The sequence below is a fragment of the Symphalangus syndactylus genome, chromosome 19 (genome assembly GCF_028878055.3).
Source record: "Symphalangus syndactylus isolate Jambi chromosome 19, NHGRI_mSymSyn1-v2.1_pri, whole genome shotgun sequence".
NCBI lineage: Eukaryota > Metazoa > Chordata > Mammalia > Primates > Hylobatidae > Symphalangus > Symphalangus syndactylus.
The window spans coordinates 17,499,690-17,522,798 of NC_072434.2; the positions used below are offsets into that span (position 1 = coordinate 17,499,690).

General features: G+C 54.6%; 1 protein-coding gene across 4 annotated transcripts in view; it reads right to left on the reverse strand.

Moving 5' to 3' along the window:
- Positions 1 to 21,255, reverse strand: part of CDK18 (cyclin dependent kinase 18) — a 28,328-nt gene extending 7,073 nt beyond the window's left edge. Inside the window, exons 1-5 of one of the 4 annotated variants that reach the window (XM_055234774.2) lie at positions 21,024 to 21,255; positions 2,546 to 2,696; positions 2,215 to 2,357; positions 1,484 to 1,609; positions 646 to 702 (exon numbers count right to left, since the gene is read on the reverse strand). In XM_055234774.2, the coding sequence (XP_055090749.1) occupies positions 646 to 702; positions 1,484 to 1,609; positions 2,215 to 2,357; positions 2,546 to 2,675 (456 nt within the window). In that variant the 5' untranslated portion in view covers positions 2,676 to 2,696; positions 21,024 to 21,255. Of the gene's footprint in view, positions 1 to 645; positions 703 to 1,483; positions 1,610 to 2,124; positions 2,368 to 2,545; positions 2,697 to 3,279; positions 5,288 to 21,023 lie in introns of those variants that run through there. The other 3 variants (XM_055234770.2, XM_063613663.1, XM_063613664.1) reach the window with 3 other exon arrangements.
- Between the last annotated feature and the right edge of the window lie 1,854 nt (positions 21,256 to 23,109).

The following is a 23,109-nucleotide window of genomic DNA, read 5'->3' on the forward strand; positions in this document are numbered from 1 at the left end:
GCCCCAGCATGCCGCGTGCCCCTCTATGATAACAGCAGGTTTTTTCTTCCTTATATGATGCTGATGTTTACACAGAGGTCACCTCTTTGGGCTCCTGGAGGGAAAGGGCTGTGTGTTCCCCCTCTCTATAAACCTTCACCCACCCCAGGCCTCTGCAGTGTCAACAGAAATAGCTAAGTGACACAGCACTTCCTATGTGCCAGGCATTGTCTGTGTGCCGTACATAAGCTGATTACAGTAACCTGCCCAATGCTCACAATAACCCTATGTGATAGGACAATTACTATCTCATTGGACAGAGGAAGAAACTGAGGTACACAGAGAGGTCATATAACTCACCAAAGGTCACAGAGCTAGTAAATGGTGGAGCTAGGTTTTGAACCCAGGCAAGAAGGACTTGCAAAAAAAAAAAAAGACTAGATTCTGCCCAGGGCCATGGCTACTCTATCCTCACACCCTCCTTCAGGATCTAAGCCCACTTCAACCCCTGCCAAAGGCTGGGCCAGAATGCACGGCCAAGACTGTGTACCTCTGTGGGGCAGGGGCCACGAGAGGGCCAACCAGAGAGGGCCAACCAGGGAGGTCTGCCCCTCCTCCAAGCCATCCTGCCTGGCTATTCGGAGAAGATCAAACCCAGCGTCTTACCTCTCCCAGTTTGTCCAGTTTCACGTATGTTTCCAGCTTCCCAAAGCCAATGTCTGACTGAGAGGGAGAGACATAGAATGCCATGAGCTTGAAGCCCTTAGCAGCTCCACAGACATGACACCTCCCCCAACTCCAGCCTCTGGGAGGGAAGGGATGAGACCCCGTGGTGGAAGGGGCTCCTTTTCCTTTTATCCCTGTGATAAAGGACAGAGCTCATGAAAATGTGAGTTTCTTCCTCCCAGGACAGCCAAGAGTGTAGAGCCCAGAGCTGTGGCAGCTGGGATTGTTGCACATCTTGGCTACCTGTGTCTTCGACTGAGACCACGAGCTCCTCCAGAGTGAATGCTGCCTTTTTTCCCATTGTACCTTGAGTGTCCAGTTTAGAATCCACCTCTCTGACTGTGTCTCTCATCAGTGCACTTCTAGCTCAGGTGTATCCAACCCTTAACAAGATGGATTCCTGGACCCCCTAGCCGGAGAGGCTGATTCTATAGGTGTCTGGAGGTAGAGTCTGTGTTTTGTAAGATGTCCCAAACAGCTCTGATAGGCAGTGAGGACTGGAAGGCACATGCCAGCTGGCCTATTGATCTTAACCATGTGGAGACTGTGGGACCCAGTGTGGGCTTAGAGTCCCGTTCCAGCCCAAGTGAGACCCATCTAGGAAATGGATGTTGATGTAGGGGGACGATCTAGTTGAATGCACTCAAGCCAGCAGGTGGCGCCAGAGGCCTGAGAATCTTCCTGGAAATCCCATATAGGCCTCAGCTGGGACTGATATGCCCATGCTGGGGAGGGCATATCACCCCACCTTTCGTCCTCTGATCCTCTTGGGACTCACCAGGGAGGCCCGGCGGGACATGCGGCTGAGCGGCTTGGGCAGATCTGGGCTCTCCATCTGTAGCTTCTGTAGGAATTCCTGGGGCAGGCGGATATCCATGGGCAGAGAGAGCCTCTTGCTGACGTCCTGTGGTGACAGGGATGAGATGGGGACACCACTGTTGGCTTCAGGGTAGCTAGGGCTGTGGGGCCCCAGACTCTCACTCTGGACCTAGCGTTCCCTGCAGAACAATCATTCAGAGCCCAATCACAGGCTGTGACCCCAGGCTCACAGCTGCTCCCAGTGTGTGCTCAAGACATACACGTGAACACCCAGGGCTGCTGTGTGACCTTAGCACAGCAAGGTCACTCTCCGTCTCTCCGGGCCACAGTATCACCATCTGTGCAACATCAATCTCATGCCCTACAGGCACCGATCCTGTAAGTATATTTTTTCATATACTTGGGCATATGTGTGTGGATCAAATAGTCAAATTGTCTAGCCCTTGCTAAATTCAGGAATGTTCCAAGCACTTGGCATAGATAAACCCATTTAATCCATGATGACCATTTTAAAGACAAGGAGACCATGGTGCACAGAGGTTGAGTAACTTGCTCAAAGTCACAGAGCTAATGAATGGCAGAGCTGGAATTTGAACTCACAAAGTCTGGCTGTAAGGCAGCTGCCCTCCTGTGCACACCCCTGTGCGTGCATCCTGCCACCTTCCGGGGCAGAGCTCCAGAGGCCCTCACCTCCATGGAGAAGCGGCGCTGGTTCTGCCGCCGCTGGAACTGCACGCCAGGGGACAGCTGCCCCGGCTCCTCCCCGCTGTCTGTTGGGGAGAAGGTGCTGCACTCCTGCGGGGGGTCTCTGCCAAGAGGACCGAGCTGCAAGTCTAAGAGGGACAGGCGTCAGCTCCCCTCCATGCCTCTCTGCCCTGAGGGAGAGAAGGGTAGCCCCCCTCCCCCGGCGCTGTGCTCCTCCCCTAAGGCCAGTGGGGAAGGGGTGGGCAGGGGGGGGAAGGAGGTGCCTGGGGAGTGTCTGGTAGGTGGGAGAGGTGCTGGGTGGTCCCAGACCTCTCACCCTCATTCCGCCGGTTGTGGAGCTGGTTGAATTGTTCCGTGAATTCAGCCAAGGATTCTTCAATGGTCTCAGTGCGGGGCACTGACAGGGAGAAACGGCGCTTAAAGTTCTTCATCTTGTTCATGATCATGAGGGACTGGGCAGCCGGGTCCTGAGATGGGAGGTGTGAGAACAGCAGTTGAAAAGAACAAGGCAACCAGTCCAGGTCTCCGCCCACTGGGAATTCAGCTCTCTCTTCCCATCAAGCTCTGTTGCCCTGTATGCCACCATCACTGGGAGCCACTGGGAGGGTTGTGTCTTCTGCAAAGTTTGACCCCTCTGAGGGTGGGTGTTCACCCTCTTCTTCCCAGTCACCCTCTTCCTCCCAGTGACTCTCAGCACTGCCTCCCCTCCCCACCGCCCACCCCGCCATACCCCGTGCGGTTCTCTATGGACCACCTAGTCCAGCAAAGTATTGGTCATAATAGCAGGCATGATGTGCAAAGAGGATCCTGAAGGCCCCCCAGACCTGAGCCCTTTAGCTGCTGGAGGTCTAGAGAGTTCTGGGGGAAGGGCTGGGGTGGCAGGGAGGGTGCCAGGACTGGGCAGTCCTTGGGCCAGCAGAAATTTACCAACTTGTGTCCAAGGGCTTGAATGTGTCAACAGCCAATAAATCTTACTGACCAAGGCCCGTAAACTGAATGTCAGCTTGGCCAACACCCTTGGGACATGATTGGGTCCAAACCTCATTTCACCTCCGATATCGACACCTGAAGATCCCTGCTCTGGCGTGCCCCAGGAGGCAAGAGGGGAAAAGGAGGAGGAAGGGAAGAGTGCATCAGAGCTGGCCAGCTGCATCTCCTCTCCAGCTGAAATACGGGAGGTCAGGAGCAGTGGAAGGTCTCAGGGGAAACACGGAAGCTTGCCAGAAATAGAGTTGAGCCCTAGGGAAGATGAGGCCTGATCCCTGCTGGCCTCTTCCCATGCCAGAGCCCTCCGAGCAGGCAGGGTATCCCCTACCGAAAACACCATGGAGGAGTGGGGTGAGCTGCTTTGCCCACCCCCACTGTCCTGTCCCCAACCATGAAAGCTTTCTTCTTCAGGCTCCCCAGCTCCTCATGCCCTCTGAACTAGAGGACGCCCTGCTGGCCACCCAATGAGACCCATGCAACTGCTTCTTCCTGCAGACCCTCCCTTCTCCCTCCTGCCCTGAAAACCCACAGCAGCGCTGTCCCACCTCCCCTCCACTTCCCTTCATGGTTTCCTACATGCTCAGTGCAGCCCCCCTCTCATCCTGCTCTGCACACACTGCCCTTGAGGCCTCACAAGGGCTTCCACCCATGCTGGCAAGAAGGCACCAGGGGGTGAGCCCCGTGATGGGCCGCCCTGCACCCGCTCTCAGCTGTTAGCCATGCACCAGGCACAGCCCACTCCTGGAGGATGCTCTCAGCCCTGCCACTGGCCAGCACCTAGTTGCCAAGGTGACCAGGCCCTTCCCGAATCCTCCTGGTTTAAGGGATTATGGGTCAGTAACATGTTGGCTTTGCTTAATGGTCACATCCTTCTGTCCTCAGCCAGCCTGGAAAGGGTCCTCTGTCTGGCAGCGCATGCTCCTGGCTGCCCCCGAACACAGCTCAGTGGTGGCCCTCCAGCCACCCTGATCCCCATGGCTGGGTATGAACAGGTTCTCCTTCATTCCTTCAGGGGGCTGGCACCTTTCAGAGTGGAGGCCTCTGGTCTGCAGTGCTAGGCAGGCCCATCTCTGTCGGTGGGCCCTGAAGTCTCACTCAGTTCCACTCAACAAACAAACTGGTCAGGCATGGTGGCTCATGCCTGTAATCCCAGCACTTTGGGAGGCTGAGGCAGGTGGATAACTTGAGGTCAGGAGTTCGAGACCAGCCTGGCCAACATGGCAAAACCCTGTCTCTACTAAAAATACAAAAAAATTAGCTGGGCATGGTGGTACGCACCTGTGATCCCAGTTACTTGGGAGGCTGAGGCAGGAAATCTCTTGAACCCTGGAGGTGGAGGTTGCAGTGAGTGGAGATTGCGCCACTGCACTCCAGCCTGGGCGACAGAGCAAGACTCTGTCTTAAAAAACAAACAAATAAACAAACAAACAAAAAACTGAGCACCTACTATGCGCCAGCATTGTGCCAGGCATGAGGGTTTCAGAGGCAAGTAAAGGGTGGTCCCTATTCTCAAGGAACTCAGGGGCTGGTGATGCCTCCTTTGATGAGAAGGTAGCTGAAAGCGCTTCCTCTTTGGCTTCCTTGGCAGAGCCCACCAGCCTTGGACTTTCCTGACTCCCCATCCCTAAACTCCTTCCTGTCAGTCATCCTCAGCCACTCCTCCGTGGCTCTGTGCGATGTCTCAGGTCTGCTGTCTGCAGGACTCTTGCAGACAGGAAGCTTCCAGAGGGCAGCCACCACGCCTCACACTTGTGTATAGCATCCAGGCCACAGAGATCTAATCTGGAGACTTCATGATGGTGGCAGGAGGTACGGGTCCCAATGACAAGAGGACCCAGACACACCTACCTGGTGACTCCCATTTCCTAGCAAGATAGGAGAGTGGAAATGGCCCCTTGTATAGATCAATTATTTTCTTTTTTTCGAGATAGAGTCTCGCTGTGTCACCCAAGCTGGAGTGCAGTGGCGTGATCTCAGTTCACTGCAACCTCCGCCTTCCGGGCTCAAGTGATTCTCATGCCTCAGCCTCCCGAGTAGCTGGGATTACAGGCCTGCGCCACCACACGCGGCTAATTTTTGTGTTTTCAGTAGAGGCAGGATTTCACCATGTTGGCCAGGCTGGTCTCGAACTCCTGACCTCAAGTGATCTGCCTGCCTCGGCCTCCCAAAGTGCTGGGATTACAGGCATGAGCCACAGCACTCAGCCAATTATTTTCAAAGATAGCTGAACATTAGAATCACCAGGGGAGCATTGTAAAAAAATTCAGATTCCTTACCCTGAAAAAAAATCTCAGGTCTCACCCTGAGATTCTGGAACTGAGGTTCTGAGAATGGTGCCTGGGAAAATGCATTTGAAAAAACATCTCCAAGGATGTACACCTGGAGCCGTGACCAGGAAACATCTAAGGTCCAGGTCGGGGACAATTATCTGCCCAGGCTTCCAGACCACCCTCCTGTGCTGAGGCGGGAGATCCTCAGAGCAGGGGAGGGAAGCAGGAGGCCCCCCACAGGACAGGAAGTCTCTCTGTCCTGGAAGCCGGTGCATCTGCACCACACCAACTGATGTCCCCAATGTCCCCGTGCTTTGTCATGGTTGTTCTCTGGGGGTGGGGAGAGGCAGGCACTTGGCTCCCTGAGGTCTGAGCTCTGCCAGGAGGGAGACCAGCCACACCCCTTTCTAAAAACAGGGCTTCCCCATAAAACCGTCCTGCAGTCTGGGATTTATGGGATGGCATGTTGGATTTGCGGCTCAGGAATCTACAAGTAGCAGCAATAAATCTCACACCCTTGCTCTTGCTTGTAGGGTGAGGGGAGGGGAGCTCATTAAAAGCCTCCGGGAAGGAGGCCCCCCATTTCTGCAAGACAAAGGAGATTCAGCCCTGAGACACACCTGCTCTCCCCAAGGTTCAGTGAAGAGCAAGGAGCCACCAGCCTGTGCCTGGGGTGGGGAGGACAGTGGGGAAGGGAGCGGGAGGAAGGGTGAGGCCAGAGGCAGCTGACTGGAGCAGGAATGTGGGGCCAAGCAGTACAGGCGATGGGGACCAGCTGTTCTCCACCCGCAGGAGAGGAGCCCGAGAGGAAGTGGCTGTCACGGTAGCAGGAGGGATGGAGGTCAGATGTAGGATGGACTTCCTGATGGAAGGATGGAGGTCAGATGTAGGATGGACTTCCCGATGGTGACGGGAGCAGGCGGTGGGGGTGGTGACCACAGCAAAGTGGATGTCTCTCTCTGCTGGGGACAATCAGGGCATTGAACCCAGCAGGGTCTTGGGTGTGACAGGGCAGACTGGGCAGTGAATAGTCTGTTGTTCCCTAGGTCAAGACACAAGATGCCTCTGTCATTTTTCCCTTGGGAGAGTCAGCTCCTCAGATTTGGGGGTCGAGGGGGAAGGGAGACAGGAAAAAGGCCTGTCACCTTAGTGCTGTCTGCCCCTCACCCCCAAGTGGGGACAGAAGGGCTCAGTATGACCAGCCTGAGGCCAGCCCAGGGCCAGGCACAGCACAGCCTTTGTCCCCAGACCAAGGAGCCATCTGGGGCTGTCCCCGTGCAACTGGTGCCAGGGGAAGCGGGCGATGGGTGTCCAGGGATGCTGGCCCGGCAATGGGGGGTGGAGGAAGTTGAAGGAGCAGAGTCCCACTGAGGAGCTGCAGGGTGGGCAGGCAGACCCCAGCCAGCCTCCCCTCCCACCTCCCTGCCCAGGTAAGTCATAAAGCTCTCAGCCCGCTCCAGTTGCTTCCTCCCAGGGACACAGCAGCTGGCCCAGAACTTCCTGCTGGTGCCAGAGCCACGGGTGGCACAGAAGGAGGAAGGAGGAGCCAGGCTGGGAGGAAAGCCAGCACTTGCCAGAGACCACTGTGCCCCCAGTGAGCAGGGCTGGCCTCCCAGAATGTTAGCAGGGGAAGATGCTCACACACCCTCCATCCCCATCCCTTGCCCAGTGAAGATGCTGAGCATCCAAGAGGGGAAATGGCTTGCTCAGAATCACGCAGCAGTTTCCTGGTTGTTGCCATGTGCACAAACATGACCATATTGCTCCTTTCTTCTCCTACCTGGAGCCCTCCCCGCCCTTGCCCCTTCTCTGTGGCCTAGGCTTGACTGTTTTCTCCTACTCTGAACTGCATGCCAAACAAACCCAGTTTCAAACTCTGGTGCTACCACTAGCAGGCTGTGGAATTGCAATGACATGATAAAACCCCTCTCACCCCTGGCTCCATTCATTCAGTCATTCAACAATTATTGAACACCTGCTGCGTGCCAGGCACTGTTGCAGACCCTGAGAATCCACAGATGAATGAAACAGACATTAATTCCTTTCCTAATACCTTCTAACAGGGGCAGGGGGGTGCAGACAATAAACAGAATGAAAACACAGTATGATGGATGGTGACAAGTGCAATGATGGGAATTCATGCAGGAAACAGGGAAGGTGTGGGGAGTGCAGTTGCAAGTTTAAGTAGGGTGGTCAGGAAGGCCTCCCCGAGAAGCAGGTGACATCTCAGGAGAAATCCAGAATAGGTGTAAGGTGAGGGGGTCAGTCATGCAGGGTCTGAGAGAAGCAGGTCAACAAGGGAACAGCAGGGGCAACGGTCCTGAGGCAGAAGTGAGTCTGGTTCACTGCAGGACGATGATGTGGCTGGAGAAGATGCTGGATGGGAGTGCGGAGCAGCTGTGTTGGGCCTTGAGGGGTAAGGAGGGTTTGAACAGATGAGTGACATGATCACACTGAGGCTTTAACATGCTGCTGTGTTGAGAACAGACAAGGGGAGCAAGGGGAGAGCAGGGAGCCCAGGCAGGAGGCTGCTGCTGAGGCCCAGGGGAGAGAGCTCAATGGTGGCTGGGATGAGCGGGAGGCAGTGGAGGTGGTGAGAAGTGGCTGGATTTGGGCTATATTTTGAAGGTGGAGCCAAAGAGCTCTGCAGATGGATTGTATGTTGTGGGTGAGAAAAGAGTCAAGCGTGACTCTGCAGCAGGGTTTTGGCCAAGCAGCCGGAGTGGAGGGATGGAACAGTCACTGGAGGAGACAAGGCCTGGGAGTAGGGTTTCAGTGGGAAGACCAGGAGTTGGATGTTGGGCAGGTGACATTTTCAATGTACAGTGGTATCTGAGCGGACATACTGGGTGAGCCAACACAACACACCACTGGCACAGGGAAGATGTCCAGCAAAGCTTGGCTCTCCTCTCTCAAGCTCCTGCCCAGACAAAAAGAGTCCTCATATAAACTTCATCAAACATCCCTGCAGACTTCCTTATCGCAAGGTGCTTTCGGATCCCGGGATGGAAGAGGGCCAGGAGACAGGGAGCAGGATCATCTCTTGGCAGATGTGAGGGGGAGAAGGGTCAAAGAGGCAGTGTCCCCACTACTTAGACAACTGCAGGGCCACGCAGGGTGGGGCCCGTGCAAGGCAGGGAACCCCGGCTCCTGGCAGACAAGCCCCATCTTCTATCTTAGGAGGAAAGAAAGCTCCACAGAGCAGGCCAGCCCAGCCCCAGGGCCCCAGTGTCCAGACAAGGCAGATTCCCAGCCCACTGACTGCTGGGACAACCTGTGCCAGGCCCCAGACCTAATACCTGCCCTGGGGCTGGACCCCTGAGAGACCTTGACCTGGAGACCATGGAGGTGGAGAAGGAGGTTGACAGAGCATCCCAGGAATCTGGGATGCTGTAGACTGGAGGGCGGGAAAGTCAGCTTCACTTCTCAAGCTCCTGGGGCCAGGACTGGAGTCTTCTCCCAGCAAACCCCTTCAAGAAGCCTCTTTCCTTGAAGAAGCTCCTTCCTCTTGAACAAAGCCCCAATTCCCCAGCCTACACCCAAAGGCCCTTCAAGATCTGGGGCCCCTTCGTCTCTGGCTTTGCCCCTCTCCATTGCCCCTGCATGCTGTAGAAGTCTCTGGGGCCTTCAGGAGCTTCCTGGAACTCAACCCACCCGCACGCCCCCAGGACCACCAGGTGCCCCTCCTTCAATGGGGCATGACTTTTCACCTGTCTCACTCACCTGGAGCACGTTGGTCTCTATGCCTGGTGCTGGTGGCATACAGCAGGCATGTGTCTGCTTTACAGGCACATGTGGAGCACCTGCTGTGTTCCAGGCACATGTTAGATGCATCCCCAAGTCCCTCTTTTCGTTTTGTTTGCTTTTCCTTTCAATCTTGGTCTCTGTGGGCCCAGGGGCAGGGGTTGGGGGATGTAAGTTGTGGCTGCCCACTTTCTGAAGCCCAGAGGGTCTGCCCCTCAGTCACGAAGGCTGACCACCAGCCAGGATCCCTATGACACCCTGTCTCCCAGTCCCTGCCCCTGCCTCAGTCACTGAGCCACTTTGGTCCTTGGGTGAATTTCAACGAACTAGAGGCCATGGCCGACCAAGTTTGCAGACGTCATGAGCTAGGACCTCAGAGACATTCTCTCCTCCCAGGGAGAACTGCGCCTGCTGGGAGCCTGCAGATACCATCTCTTCCTTCATCCTCCAGCTGACCCTGTTCTGCACAGCTGGAGGCCTTAGTTTCCAGGAGCCTAGCACAAACCTCAGGGGAAGCCAGTCCCCGCTTAGCTGCCTGGAGCTGTGGTGGCGTCAGCAGCAGAAGCCTTGGGCCTCCTCACAACCTTGCCCTGCCCCAGCCTGGATGAGAGAGGCTGCAGGCCTGAAACCTTCAGAGTGGCCAGAAATGAGGATAGCCAGGCCTGCAGTCACCCTGCCAACAAACATGCTCTGGACAGCCCCGGAGCTCCAAGAGGATTCCCACAGCCTCTGTTTGGAATGCAGGAAGTAGGCGGGGAAGGCCTTCCCGGAGCAATTTGGGCAAACCTGTCGGATGTCTGCTCAGGAGACAAAGTGGCGATCAGGGTCGCCCTTGCTCCAGACAAATGCGCCATTGTCTCCTAGAGTCTCACTCCAACCAGAAATGTCCCGCAGTGAGGAACACAAGGTGTCTAGCCCTGCGCTCCAAAAATCTCTGCAGTTTGGTGTCATGGAAGAAACCCCACTTAGTAGCTGTGACCTGAGAAAACACCCCATGCCTCGGTTTCCTTGCTGCTAATTGAGAATAATACTTGGCCTCCAATCCAACTGCCATCAGCGTCCTAGACTTGTCTTTCTCAGCTGCTTTCTAATGATGTCGCTTGCCCATTTAAAATCTTTCAAAGTGGCTGGGCGCGGTGGCTCACGTCTGTAATCCCAGCACTTTTGGAGGTCAAGGCGGGTGGATCACCTGAGGTCGGAAGTTCAAGACCAGACTGGCCAATACGGGGAAACCCTGTCTCTACTAAAAATGCAAAAATCAGCTGCGCATGGTGGCACATGCCTGTAATCCCAGCTACTTGGAAGGCTGAGGCAGGAGAATCGCTTGGACCCAGGAGGCGGAGTTTGTGGTGAGCCGAGATGGTGCCACTGCACTCCAGCCTGGGTGTTGCTGCGAGACTCCATCTCAAAAAAAAAAAAAAAAAAAAAAAAATCCTTCAAAGCTAACACTGCCTTCAGGAAAAAGTCCAAATTCCAGGGCCTGGCAGACCAGGCTTTTGGATCCCTGTCTTCTTGAGCCTCAGCTCTCGCCCCTCCCCAGAAGGTCTGGTTTTATCAAATGTACCTGGCATTCCCAGAGCAAACTCCACTCACACCCCACGGCTTTGCAATCATTTGGCCTGGGATGCCCTTCCTCAATTTTCCCCTAGGTAAAACCACTCCCAAACTCAACTCACGGGTCACTTCCCCTGGGAGGCTGTGCATGACCACACCTCCTTCCTCTAGGTAGAATGAGATGCTTCCTCCTTGTCCCTTCCAGAGCAGCCAGCACACACTCATAACTAGACTGTGAGATCCTTCAGGACAAGAATGGGGCCTTAACATTTTTGTTTCCCTGGTGTCTTACACAGAGTAAGGAGCCCACCCGGTACTCAGCATTTGTGGAACGAATGAACAAGTGACTGAACGAGGCCATGGAGCCACTGTTTCATGATGACTTGTTTAAGCCTCTTTCCTCTACAGACATAGAAACATTAGATCCCTCAAAGACAAAGACCGTATCTTAGTCACCTTTAAGATCCAGGACACACTGCCACGTGCAATAAATGTTGGTGCCCTTCCTTCCACTTTCAGGCAGGCCAGGGACCTGTTTCTAGGTGTATCTTCTCATTAGGCCAGCTCCTGTCCTAGTTAGACTTGAGCATGACTGGGGTGGGCCTGGCCCTGTCCTCTTTCTGGGCACACTAGATTAAGCCTAGATTGTTCAGTCATCCAGCCCCAGACTCCCCCGGGCATGCTTCCTCCTCAGTTCTCTTGGGTCTCAGAGGGAACAGGAATATAGGGATTGGTACCCAAACAGATGGATGGGGGACTAGGGAGAAACCAGCAACGTGCTACTCATCCTGCCATGCAGACCTCTGCATCTCCTCTAGCCCGAAACTCCACTGTCCCCAGCCAGGTGATGGTCCCTCTTCTGTGCTCCCACAGCTTTCTGACGTCCCAAGGCAGGGCACTTGGCTCCCTGTCCTGTAACTGTTTACTTGTCATTTCCCTAGTTTGTCTGTGAGCTTTTTAAGGGCAAGCACTGTGGCGTGACTTGTCATTGCACCCCCAGAGCCTGACCCAAGGCCTAAGACAAAGTGAGCCCTCAAATGACCAGCAAATGATATATGAAAGCTGGACTCGAGGCCTCAGCTGAAACCTGACCCTCTTCCTCTAGCCAGCATGTGGCCCAACAGCAGTGGGAGATGGGCTGGGGCAGTGGGGGCAGTGTCCTGCCCAGCAATTACTCCCCCAGTGAGGTCTGTGGAGGTTTTTGGGCTGGAGGCACCATTCTACAGTGAGGGGTGGACTGGAATGAGAAAAACCCGGAGGAATGAGAAGTTCCTCCTGCAACATGCATTGAGCTAGGGCCTCCAGGGCTGTGAGAAAGGGGTTCAGAGGGGCCTGTGGCCCTCTTCCTGGCTGTATCACTCAGGGAAGATTCTCAGAGCCTTTCAGGGCAGGTGCGCTACTCAGGCTCAGATGTTGGCCTTGACCCCTACAGATGACCCTTTCTGACCCCACAGGACCTCCCATCTAGCCCCTCTGTGTGGCTCCACTTCAGTCCTACTGATGTCCACCCTGCTGCTGTCTGGCTTCCTGAGGCTCAAGGAATAGAGGTGCATATTGCATCTTCTGGTATTTTCCTTTTGACCCTTTTTGGGGGCCCAGCTAAAGCTGGTCTGCACTCTCTGAGGAGGCTCAGGATGTCCAAGTGATAAGACAGGACAAGGAGCCCTTCTGTCAGTTCTGGTCCTGGGCGTACAGAACATCCCAGATCAGAGACCAGAACAAGGGGCAAGGGCCAGGATAGCCTGGCCTCGGTCTCCCACATCCTCCTGCCTCCAGAGAAAGCCCGCCTTACTCTCCCAGCCAGAGGAGCCCTCTCTGCTCCTTTTATCAGCCCTCTTTAAAGACCCTCAAGGAAAGTCCTTCCCCAACTGTCCTGTGTTTTTGAGATCCCAAAGTCTGGAACCTTTCCTTAGGTCTTCCTTAAATCCCAGAGGAAACAGCTTGTTTCCTCTCCATTTGCTCTGGCACAGAAACTGGCGCCTACCATCTTTTATACAATAAATTGGAGAAGAAGTGAAGAGTGTCAAGTTCACCCACACAGTAGCCCTCTCTCAGCCAGATATCCCGTGTCCAGCTCTCCTGCTGGCCTGTCATGGGACCTTCAGTCCTGTCTCTGGGTTTCTCTCCATGCCCAACTTTGGCAACAGAACTGCAGGGGCCTTTGAGCCTGGCATCCCTGGGGACCTCTCAGTCTCATGAGGAGGGAGGGAATGGGGAGGATTTCCCAGCATCTCTAAACCATATTCCTATTTATACTCCACCCCCACCAGCCGGCCCACGCCGCCCGGTGCCCACATTCTGACAAGAACCCCTGGCTGGTCGTCTCCAACTTTCTTCATTCCAATCTGAGAGACTAGCTTAAAAAAAGCAGCTTCATGTCACCGCCAAAAACTCCACTGGGCTCCTCTGACCAGCTCCCAGCTTCTGGTCACTTGGATTGCCCCGCCTCTCCCTCCTCACACTCCACATGGCCTCCCTCCCACCAGGCTGGGCCCAGGAGGCCCCTTGGCCTGCATGGCCTCCCCCAGGCCTCTGAACATCTCATAGTTGTTCAACTGTTCTCTAAATGTCTTTTATCGGTGTCACTCACTCACCAGGGTTCAGCCTCCTCAAAGTCACTCACTCATTTCACAAGCACCTGCTCAGCGCCAGGCACTGTCCTGGGCCCTGGGCCTCGGATCCCACTGCCTTGGCTGCCGGGTCTCCTCCTGCTTCTTCCTTCCTCCTGGGTCTGGTGGACTTACTTCCTCTACCTGTCCCTTGAATGTCAACACTCCCACAATTCTCTCTTTGACCCTTTGCTCTTCCTCTCTGGGCATGCTTCCTGGGTGACCTCATCCCCTCCCGAAGTGGAAACCACCACCCGCGTGCTGATGACTCCAGATCTGTAGCCCTGGCCCCACCAAGCCCCTCAGCTCCAGATGCTTGGGTGCAGCTGCCTTCTGGGCACCCTGCCTGGGTGTCCCCCAAGGGTTCAGTTTGAGGTGTGTGTGTGTTTTCTTTTGGAGACAGAGTCACCCAGGCTGGAGTGCTGTGGCGTGATCTTGGCTCACTGCAACTTCTGCCTCCCGGGTTGAAGCAATTCTCCTGCCTCAGCCTCCCAAGTAGCTGGGACTACAAGCGCACGGCACCACACCCAGCTAGTTTTTTGTATTTTAGTAGAGACAGGGTTTCACCATGTTACCCAGGCTGGTCTCGAACTTCTGAGCTCAGGTAATCCGTCCGCCTCGGCCTCCCAAAGTGCTAGGATTATAGGTGTGAGCCACCACACCTGGCCGAGATGTGTTTTTAAGTGAAGAGGACAGATGTGTACAGTTTGTAAAAGCTGTATGTATGCAGGATATACACATGTGTCACAGGCATGCACATATAAACACAGCACACTGTTAGATAACCCAGTAGGTGGTAAGTCAAAACACCAGCAGTAGTTATTCCTGGGTGGCAGAATTATGGGTGATTTTGATGTCTTCTTTTTGCTTATCTGCATCTTCTAATATTTCCATAATGAACATTTATTGCTTACATAAGAAGAAAAGAGCAACGCTTCTTTTTAAATGAAAATAAAGTACTTTTAGATTGAGACCCTGGAGCAGTTTAGTGCAAGGCCTGGAGAGAACTATGATTATCTTGAGCAGGGGTCAGCAAACCTTTTCTGTAAGAGGCCAGACAGCCACTATTTTAGGCTTTGCGGGCCATCGTCTGTTGCAACTCTGCAACTCTGCCTTTGTAGCACAAAAGCACCCACAAGCAAGATGTCAATGAATGAGTTTGGCCTCGCACCAGTAAAACTTTACTATGAACACTAACATTTGAATTTTATAAAATGTTTAAGGGTCACAAAACTTTTCTTCTTTTGACTTTTTACCGACCACTTAAAAATGTAAAAATCATTCTTAGCTCACAGGCCATACAAAAACAGGCAGGACTTGGCCAAGAGCCATGGTTTGCCAACCCCTAGCCTTGAGCATCCAGTGCCTATGTAGTGTTTGAATCTAGCATCCATTTCTTTGCGAGGTACTTGTTCTCCTCCTAATTGACAGGGCTGAGGCATTCCAGGATTTCCTTGCCCATCTCAGCATGGCAGGGACCAGGTACCCAGACGTCAGCTACAGTTTGGAGGAACAGGAGGCTGAGCCCCTCTTGGGACCCCAGCACACAGCTCGCCTTGTTAGCAGGACTGGCAAAAGTCGGAGCCTCAGACCAGCAGCCTTGGAGGGGGCTTTGGAAATCCTCTGGTCTGCACCCTCATGTTTCAGGCAAAGAAGGCAAGACTCAGAAAGGTGAGCCATCTGCCCGAGGCCACTGAGGGTGACAGGGCAGAGCTGGGACCACACTGTGAGCTTCTGACTTTGTGCAGGGTTGGAAGGGACTGCATGGGTCTGCGTAGAGATGGCACTGCCTTTATTGGTCACCACAGCCAAGAAAGTCGCAGCCTCCCCAAGGGCCACCTTCCTTGGGGAAGGAGCCATGCCAGGTTTGGCACCCACACAGAACATGGCACCCAGCCCAGCCACAGCAGGGGGATGCTGCCAGCTGGGTTCCATGGCAGGATCAGGGAGGGGCTCTGTGACCCCTTTCCTGGGCTCATCCTGTGCTGCAGGCAGAGTTGGGAGCCAGTGCTGCTTTGTCAAGAGTGATGCCCTCTAGCATAACACCTACCGCCCACCTGCTTCCAGGCAGTGGGTCCTGCCAGGATGTGGGAAGGACAGCCCTGTCCCCTCCTGGGCCGGTCACCCCGCAGCCCGGGGTGCTGGGTGGCTGGGGCCAGAGAAGAGAAGAAGGTCTGGTTCCTGAGGAGACTCCCCAGGCAGAAAAGGGCAGGCTTCTTTAGGGAAGCAAGGTGTGAGGGCAATAATCATTCTGCAGCTCTGAATTTCCCTCGATAATGATAAGATGGGGAACGGTGTTCAGAGTGAGGGAGGGTAGAATTTTTTTTTTCTTTTTTTTGGGGGGGGGGGACAAAGTCTCGCTCTGTCACCCAGACTGGAGTGCAGTGGTGCAATCTTGGCTCACTGCAACCTCTGCCTCCCTGGTTCAAGCGATTCTTGTGCTTCAGCCTCTGGAGTAGCTGGGATTACAGGCGCCTGCCACCATGCCTGGCTAATTTTTGCATTTTCAGTAGAGACGGGGTTTCACCATGTTGGCCAGGCTGGTCTTGAACTCCTGACCTCAGGTGATCCACCTACCTCGGCCTTCCAAAGTTCTAGGATTACAGGTGTGACCCTCCGTGCCTGGCCAGAAACATTTTAAGAATAGAGTTCTCTTCCCAATTTGGGGGCTGAGCCCTGATGTTTGCAGGGACCCTGATTTCAGAAAAAAATATCAAGTGGGGCCAAAGGCACTGAGAACTACCAAATGTAGCCCATTAACTCTGCCACTGCCCCTTGATAATGACATCAGGTAAAGCAAAGAGCTACTGGGTGGACATTATCTCACTGGAGTCCTCTCTATCACATGAGATAATAGTATTATCCTCCCATTTTACAAATGAGGAAACTGAAACCTGGGTGAGCAAATTACTTAACCTAAGGCATACAGTTACTGAGTGGAGGAGGCAGAATATGAACCGACCCCAAAGTCCATAAACTGCCTCCACCCATAGTGGACAGGAGACATACACTCAACATATAAATAATGATGAGTGCACCAGCCAGCCATTGTTGGGTCATCTTGTCTATCCCGACTCCACCATTTCTAGGGAAGACTTTTATTTAATAGTGGGGGTAGGGAGGCTCAGAAGGTGGGATCATTATCAAGAGTTCCAGGAAAGAGGATCTCATCATAGTCCTTTCAAAAGTTCTGGCCCATGTCTCCCAGAGCAATGTGTCTAGTCTCTTCAGGGTTACTCATGCTGTCAGGGAGCTTTGCTTCAAGACCCGTTTTTTGTTTTGTTTTTTGTTTTTCACCCAGGCTGGAGTGCAGTGGTACGACCTTGGCTCACTGCAACCTCCACCTCCTGGGTTCAAGCGATCCTCCTGCCTCAGCCTCCTGAGTAGCTGGGATTACAGGCACACACCACCATGCCCAGCTAATTTTTGTATTTTTAGGAGAAACAGGGTTTCATCATGTTGGCCAGGCTGGTCTCGAACTCCTGGCCTCAAGTTATCCGTCCGCCTTGGCCTCCCAAAGTGCTGGGATTATAGGCATGAGCCACCACACCCAGCCTAAGACCCTTTTCAATTTTTTTTTTTTTTTTTTGACAAGTTCTCGTTCTGTTGCCCAGGCTGGAGTGCAGTGATGCAATCATGGATCACTGCAGCCTCAAACTCCTAGGCTCAAGCGATCCTCCCCTCTCAGCCTCCTGAGTAGCTGGGACTACAGGCACGTGCCACCACACCTGGCTAATTTTTGTATTTTTTTTTTTAGAGATGGGGTCTTGCCACATTGCCCAGTCTGGTTTCGACCTCCTGGGCTCAAGCAATCCACCCACCTCCCTTTTCAGTTTAAAACCAAACCTCACACTTGCCTCACTACCCCTCCTCCTCTGCAGATGTAGCTGTGGAGATTCTAGGAGCAGATGGGCTCTCTTTCAGACAGGAGGTCTGGCGGAGATGCGCCCACGGCTTTTCCTCTTCCAGACTTGCTGCTGAACCACTGACCAGCTCCAGCCAGGCCCAGCTACCAGCTCTGTAGTGATCCCGGGTCCCAGACCCTTGGCCTGAGCTGTTGTGAGCCCAGCCTGTGTGTGCATGTGCATGCACGTGTGTGTGTGTAAGCAGCTGTGGGAGCCAGGACAAGATTAACCTTGGTCTGCTCCCACTCCCTGGATGTGGGAAAGTGCCCACTCAGCAGGGAATGCCTGGAGGGCAAAGGTGAAAAGTCCAGGGAAGGGGACGTAAGGGGTTATGGTGGGACACAGGGCCGAGGAAGAGGAATGTGACTTATTGCCAAAGATGGGCTAATCAGGTGGGCCTGGAACCAGGCCAGCCACTCACTCTGAGCAACAGAGCAGAACAGGGACCGCAATTAATTAAGTACCAGGGGAGGGTCCTCCTGCCTTAGGGAAAGAAGGTGCTGCCAGAGGCCCCTCAGAACAGGAGGCTGCTGCCTCTCCAGCTCCCAGTGCCTGCCTCATTCATACCTGCTAGAAGGTAGGGCCCCCACAGCACAGATTCCTGGCCCCTCCTGGAAGATTTCCATCCAACCCATTCCCCTACTACCACTACCATTCTCTTACACAGACAGAGCCCTCCTCCCTAACCTGGAAGAGCAGTAAAGATTCTGTCTAACTAAGGGCTTGGCCTGATGGGGCTAGGAAAATCTACCTTAGTCTGTAGACCAGCCCTGGTGCAATCACCAGGAAATTCCCTTTCCAAACAAGCACCACCAACCACTATAGCTACCAGTGATTTAGTCTCTGCTACATGCCAGGCACTGTGCATTCTTTCTTTTTTTTTTTTCTTTTTTGAGATGGAGTCTCGCTCTGTCACCCAGGCTGGAGTGCAGTGGCGCAATCTCGGCTCACTACAACCTCCGCCTCCTAGGTTCACGCCATTCTCCTGCCTCAGCCTCCTGAGTAGCTACAGGCACCTGCCACCACGCCCAGCTAATTTTGTGCATTTTTTTTTTCAGTAGAGACGGGGTTTCACCATGTTAGCCAGGATGGTCTCGATCTCCTGACCTCATGATCCGTCCACCTTGGCCTCCCAAAGTGCTGGGATTACAGGCATGAGCCACCGCACCCGGCCTAAATCTTATAACAGCCCTCTATTATGATCCTCATTTTACAGATGAGGGAACAGATGCTGGGAGAAGTTCATGAGTGTGCTAGTGAGGAGAAGGTCGCATAGCTAATATATGCTGGAGCTGGATTCCACCAGGCCATAAGTTTGCCCTCCCCTTTAGGTCTCAAGCTCAGTTAGAGAGGAACAGAAGGAATCAGAGGACAGGTAGATGGAGATGCTGGACAAAAGTCCCAACAGGGTGATCCCAGAAAGTAGAGGCTTGGTTAGAGTAGGAACCAGGAAGAGTCAAGCCGGGCTCTGCCCCACAGTGTAGGACGCATTCCCCTGAGTGCAGGACGGCCCAAGTAGGCAGAGGACAGAGTCCGGGTCTGTAGAGGAAGCAAATGCACCCTGAAAGGCAGCTCCATGTCCTCTAGACCTGAGCAGGGGTTTGCAGGGCTGGGAGCCTGATCCCACGAGATCTCAGACCAAGAACCTATTTGCTCCTCAGATCTGGTGCCCTCTCTCCTGTGCCCCATGGAGAAGCCTGGCTCTGCCTAGTGCAGAACAGACAGATGGGAGCCTCAATACTTGGAGCACCACCCCCATTCTTCCTTCTCCTGAGGACTGATGCAGACCAGAGAACTCCAGAGTGGGCCGGAACCTCCCCAAAATGGGGCAGGGGTTGACAGCAGGGGCTTAGGGTCAGACGGAAGTGGGCTGGATCCCACCTCTGTGTGACCTTGGAAAAGTTGGTCTCTCAGAGACTCAGTTTCTTCACCTGTAAAATGGGGATGATAACAATACCTACTTCATGAAGTTGTGACACACTGCTTGGCACACAGTAGATATTCAACAAATGGTGGCCACTAAGGCTTGTCTACTCTGCCTCTGGCACCCCCGATAAGTTTGGGAAGAACTTCTTCTGGCACGCGTGGAGAGCTTCTTCCACTCTCCTGGCAGGGTATGGGGAGAGTCCTGGGGACCCAGTGGGGAGAGTCCTAGGAACCCAATGGTCAGGTACACCCCAGATTAAGGGTGGGGGAGGTCAGCCCCACAGCCTCCTCAGCTGCACAAGAGGTGGCTGGGAAAGGGTAACCCGAGATAGTAGCTTGGCTGTGGCAAGGTGACCCTCTCTCTGGAACGCCTTCAGGTTGCAAACCCAGACCTGGAGCCAGTGTCGCCCTGTACTCCACCGACCCTCAGCACCCTCAGCACCGTTTTCCCAGGCTCCTCCCAAGGCCAGGCTAAAGGCAAGGGATCTCTGAGGACGTGCCAGTCCACCAGGCGCTCCAGGCGTCCTCTCAGGCCAGTGTCCAGGAATGTGCTGCATGCCCATGCCCGGGTGGGGAATGCCACGCGAACATGCCGAAGCTCACCGGGTGCTGACACAGGACGGGCAAGCCGGTGGTGTTAGTGAGTCACAGGGCCCAGGCCACAGCTGGGGCACTGCCGAGGGCTGGTCTAGGGGTGGGGAGGAAGGGGAGACAGTAGCAGATAGCGCAGAAGAGGTTCCAGGGCCTCTCACTCCCACAGTGTCAATCCTCCCACCCCGACTGCCGGGAGGTGCCCAGAGAGAATGAAGAGAGGCAGGGCTGGTGCCTAGGAGGGTGCTGACCCTGCAGCACAGAAAACCCCTCACTGTCTCTGCAGCCCAACTCCCACCCAGCACAAGGTCTGCAGACACCTTCAGGGAATCCCCGCCCCCCACAGGGCGAAAACAGAGGCTCCAGTCCAGACCCGATTTTGGATTTCAGATTCCTGATGGTGTCCCTCAACTACAGCAGAATCCTCAAGGCACATCTCCTTAGCCCAACAGGTCACCGCCCACTCCCCCCCCACCCACCCAGCCTCCTTTCCCTCTGCTGCATTAACCCTCTGTCGCCTGCTGATGAGGGGTGGAGGGGGCCACTGCCCCTTTGGTCTTCCGGGGTGGAAAGAGAGAAGAGGCAGCATTCCCCAGACCCCTGCCTCCCCCGGAACTGGGACCTGCAGGGCTTCACGTGTCCTTCCACGTTCTTCCCAGGGCTCCGGCCTCCCACCCCCTGCCTGCCGCTCTGGAAAGTTCACCAGAGCCCAGGAAGCCCTTCAAGGCAGCGATGTGGCCCCACACTCTCGGGTCCTTTGGTCCCTGCAGACTCCTGACCCTTGCCCTTCCCAGAATGAAGGGAGCTTAGAAAGCGCCTGGTTCGGGACTGGGTGGAAAACTTTGCTTTGTAGGGTTCAGACGGGAGCTCAGGGGCCAAAGTGATCCCAGATGGAGACTCCCTGAGGGGGCGCGGGGTCTGAGATTGCAAAATAGCCCTTCCTCTCAAGCACCTGGAACTTAGGAGTGGCCTTTCGAGGGCACCCCCCAACCCTCAACACACAACACGGTATCACACAGATCACGCCTCGTGATCTCTGCTCTCCCCTCACCGCTCCGGTATTTCCCTCCAACCTCTCGCCCCAGGGCAAAAGCAAAACTGCGCCTTTAAGAGCCGTTCCGCTTACCTTTGCTCCGTATACCCGGCGCCGCGGTGCCCCCTCCTCCGACCTCCCCCTTCCTCCCCGGCGCACCGCCCGCGGAACTCACAGCGCGTGTCCTGGGGGCCGCGGCGCGCCCGCTCCCTCCCGGGCACGGGGCAGCTTCCCCTGCTCCGGAAAGGTGAGCAGTTCCCCAGAGAAGCCGCAACCTGAGCTGGCCGAGGAGGAGGTAGAAGGGGAGGGGAAGGGAGGGAGTGGAGGAAGGTGGGGAAGAGGAGGGAGGAGGAGGAGGAGGAGGAGGAAGGAAAATGCCCGGCCCCCGCCAGAGTTTTTCACATGTACAAGTTGACTCCGCCCCCGGCCCTCCCGCCCTGCCCACAGCTGCTACCAATCCCCAGGGCTCCCTCTGCCCGGGTGCCCACCCCTTTCTCCCACTCTGGGAACCAGGGTCCAAGTGCCTCTTCCTGTTTCGTTTCTAAAGCCGGCCCTGAGAGCCTTGGCTAGGGGATGAGGCATTTTGGACTGGATCACCCCAGGACACCAAGGCGCCAGGGGTACACTGAGAGTGCCTGCCTATCTCTAAAAGTAGTGCTCCTACCTCTCCTAGGTACCTCCCTGTACCTGGCGCCCTAGGAACGAATGTGCATGGACAGATTTTGGTGGTCATTTTCTTGACAATAGTAGCGCTCGGGCTCCCCTTCTACCCTATCCAGTGAGACTTGTCACTTACCTTTCCGGACAAAGTTCCCACCTCTCCAGGACCTGAATGAAGCCCTTGTTACCAGCCATCATTCCCATTTTCCTCCCTGAAGGATAATTCAACGTGTCCTTTTGGAATTAAATTCCACAGGATATTTGAGAATCATCCAAGAAGGGTTACAGAATGGCTAGTTCAGCTAGTGGCACTCTCATTTTACAGAAGGGGAAACTGAGGCCCAGCAAAGCAATTGAACTGGCCCAAAGTGTCACAAGAGTTAATGGCGAGCCATGATTAGAACTCAGGCCAATGGCCATTGCACCCACATCATCTGACTTCAAGGATGAAAAAAAAAAACAAAGCAAAAATCTGGGGATGGGGGTGAAGGGCACGGTGTCCCACCGCCAGGCCCCTCTCATCTCTGCTTTCTCCTGAGGGCTCTGAGGAGAGGAGGTGTGCCTTGGCTCTATGGCACCTCATCAAGGCGGTCTGTGTCCCCTGCCCTCCCAGAGGGCTTGGCTGCTGCAGTCTGGGGTCTCCCACAGGGAAAGTCTCCTTAGGAGGGGGTGCTCCACAGTGTACATGTGCTTCTACCTGAACCCTTTCCCTGGGGACTGTGAGTTGTTGAGAATAGAACAGTTTCCTTCTGGAAGACATGGGCCTGAGGTCTCACTGTCAGCTGGGGACAGGAGAATGAAGGAAGACACTGGGCGCATGCATGAAAGTGACCTGTGGGTTGTTGACATCTCACAGAGGGCCTTCCAACTCTTTTTTTTACCTTACTTTCTCTGCCAAGGCATGCAGATTTCCTGGACGCAGCACTTCCTAAAAATGAAACTGCCAAGTGTTGTCGGGGTGCATGGATCCAGAGCCTTTAGGTATGCAGCAACCTGCCTGGCTCCATAGTCCAGTGGATGGTGAGAAGCCTGGGGAGCAGGAGGCCATAAAGAGGGTTGGAAGGGGCAGGGAGGGAAAAGGAGAAGGACTATGCCTAAGGAACTGTTTACTCGTGGATTAGAGAGAGGGGGGCCAAAGGGTAGAGTTTCAAGGAACTAGGGGGGTGAAGTCAAGAGGTCTCCACAAACACTTTCTCAACATCTCTTATGTGCCAAATGATAGCCAGGGCTCTGGGCACATAAGATGAATATAACCCGGTCCCTGCCCTCAAGAAGCTCATGGTGTAATAGGGCAGGGAAGCAAACAGGATGCTATAGGAGGGAGCTTAGTGTTACGGATGCCTGGGAGGAGCTGTTCTGCTTGAGGTGAGGGTTACAGGATGAGGGGACAAGAGAGGGGAGGAAGGGTTTTCCCTGTTTTTCCAGGAGGGGTAATCCCTTGTGCAGAGTGCAGGGGTGAGAGAATATGGACCCACATTCCATGAGGTCAGAGCTTAAAGTCTGGGGTGGAGGTGACACTGTAGAGGCAGGCAGGTGCTGGGTCCTGAAGACCCCCAATGTGGAGGCTGATCCTAGTGGAAAATGAGAATAAGCTTAGACCC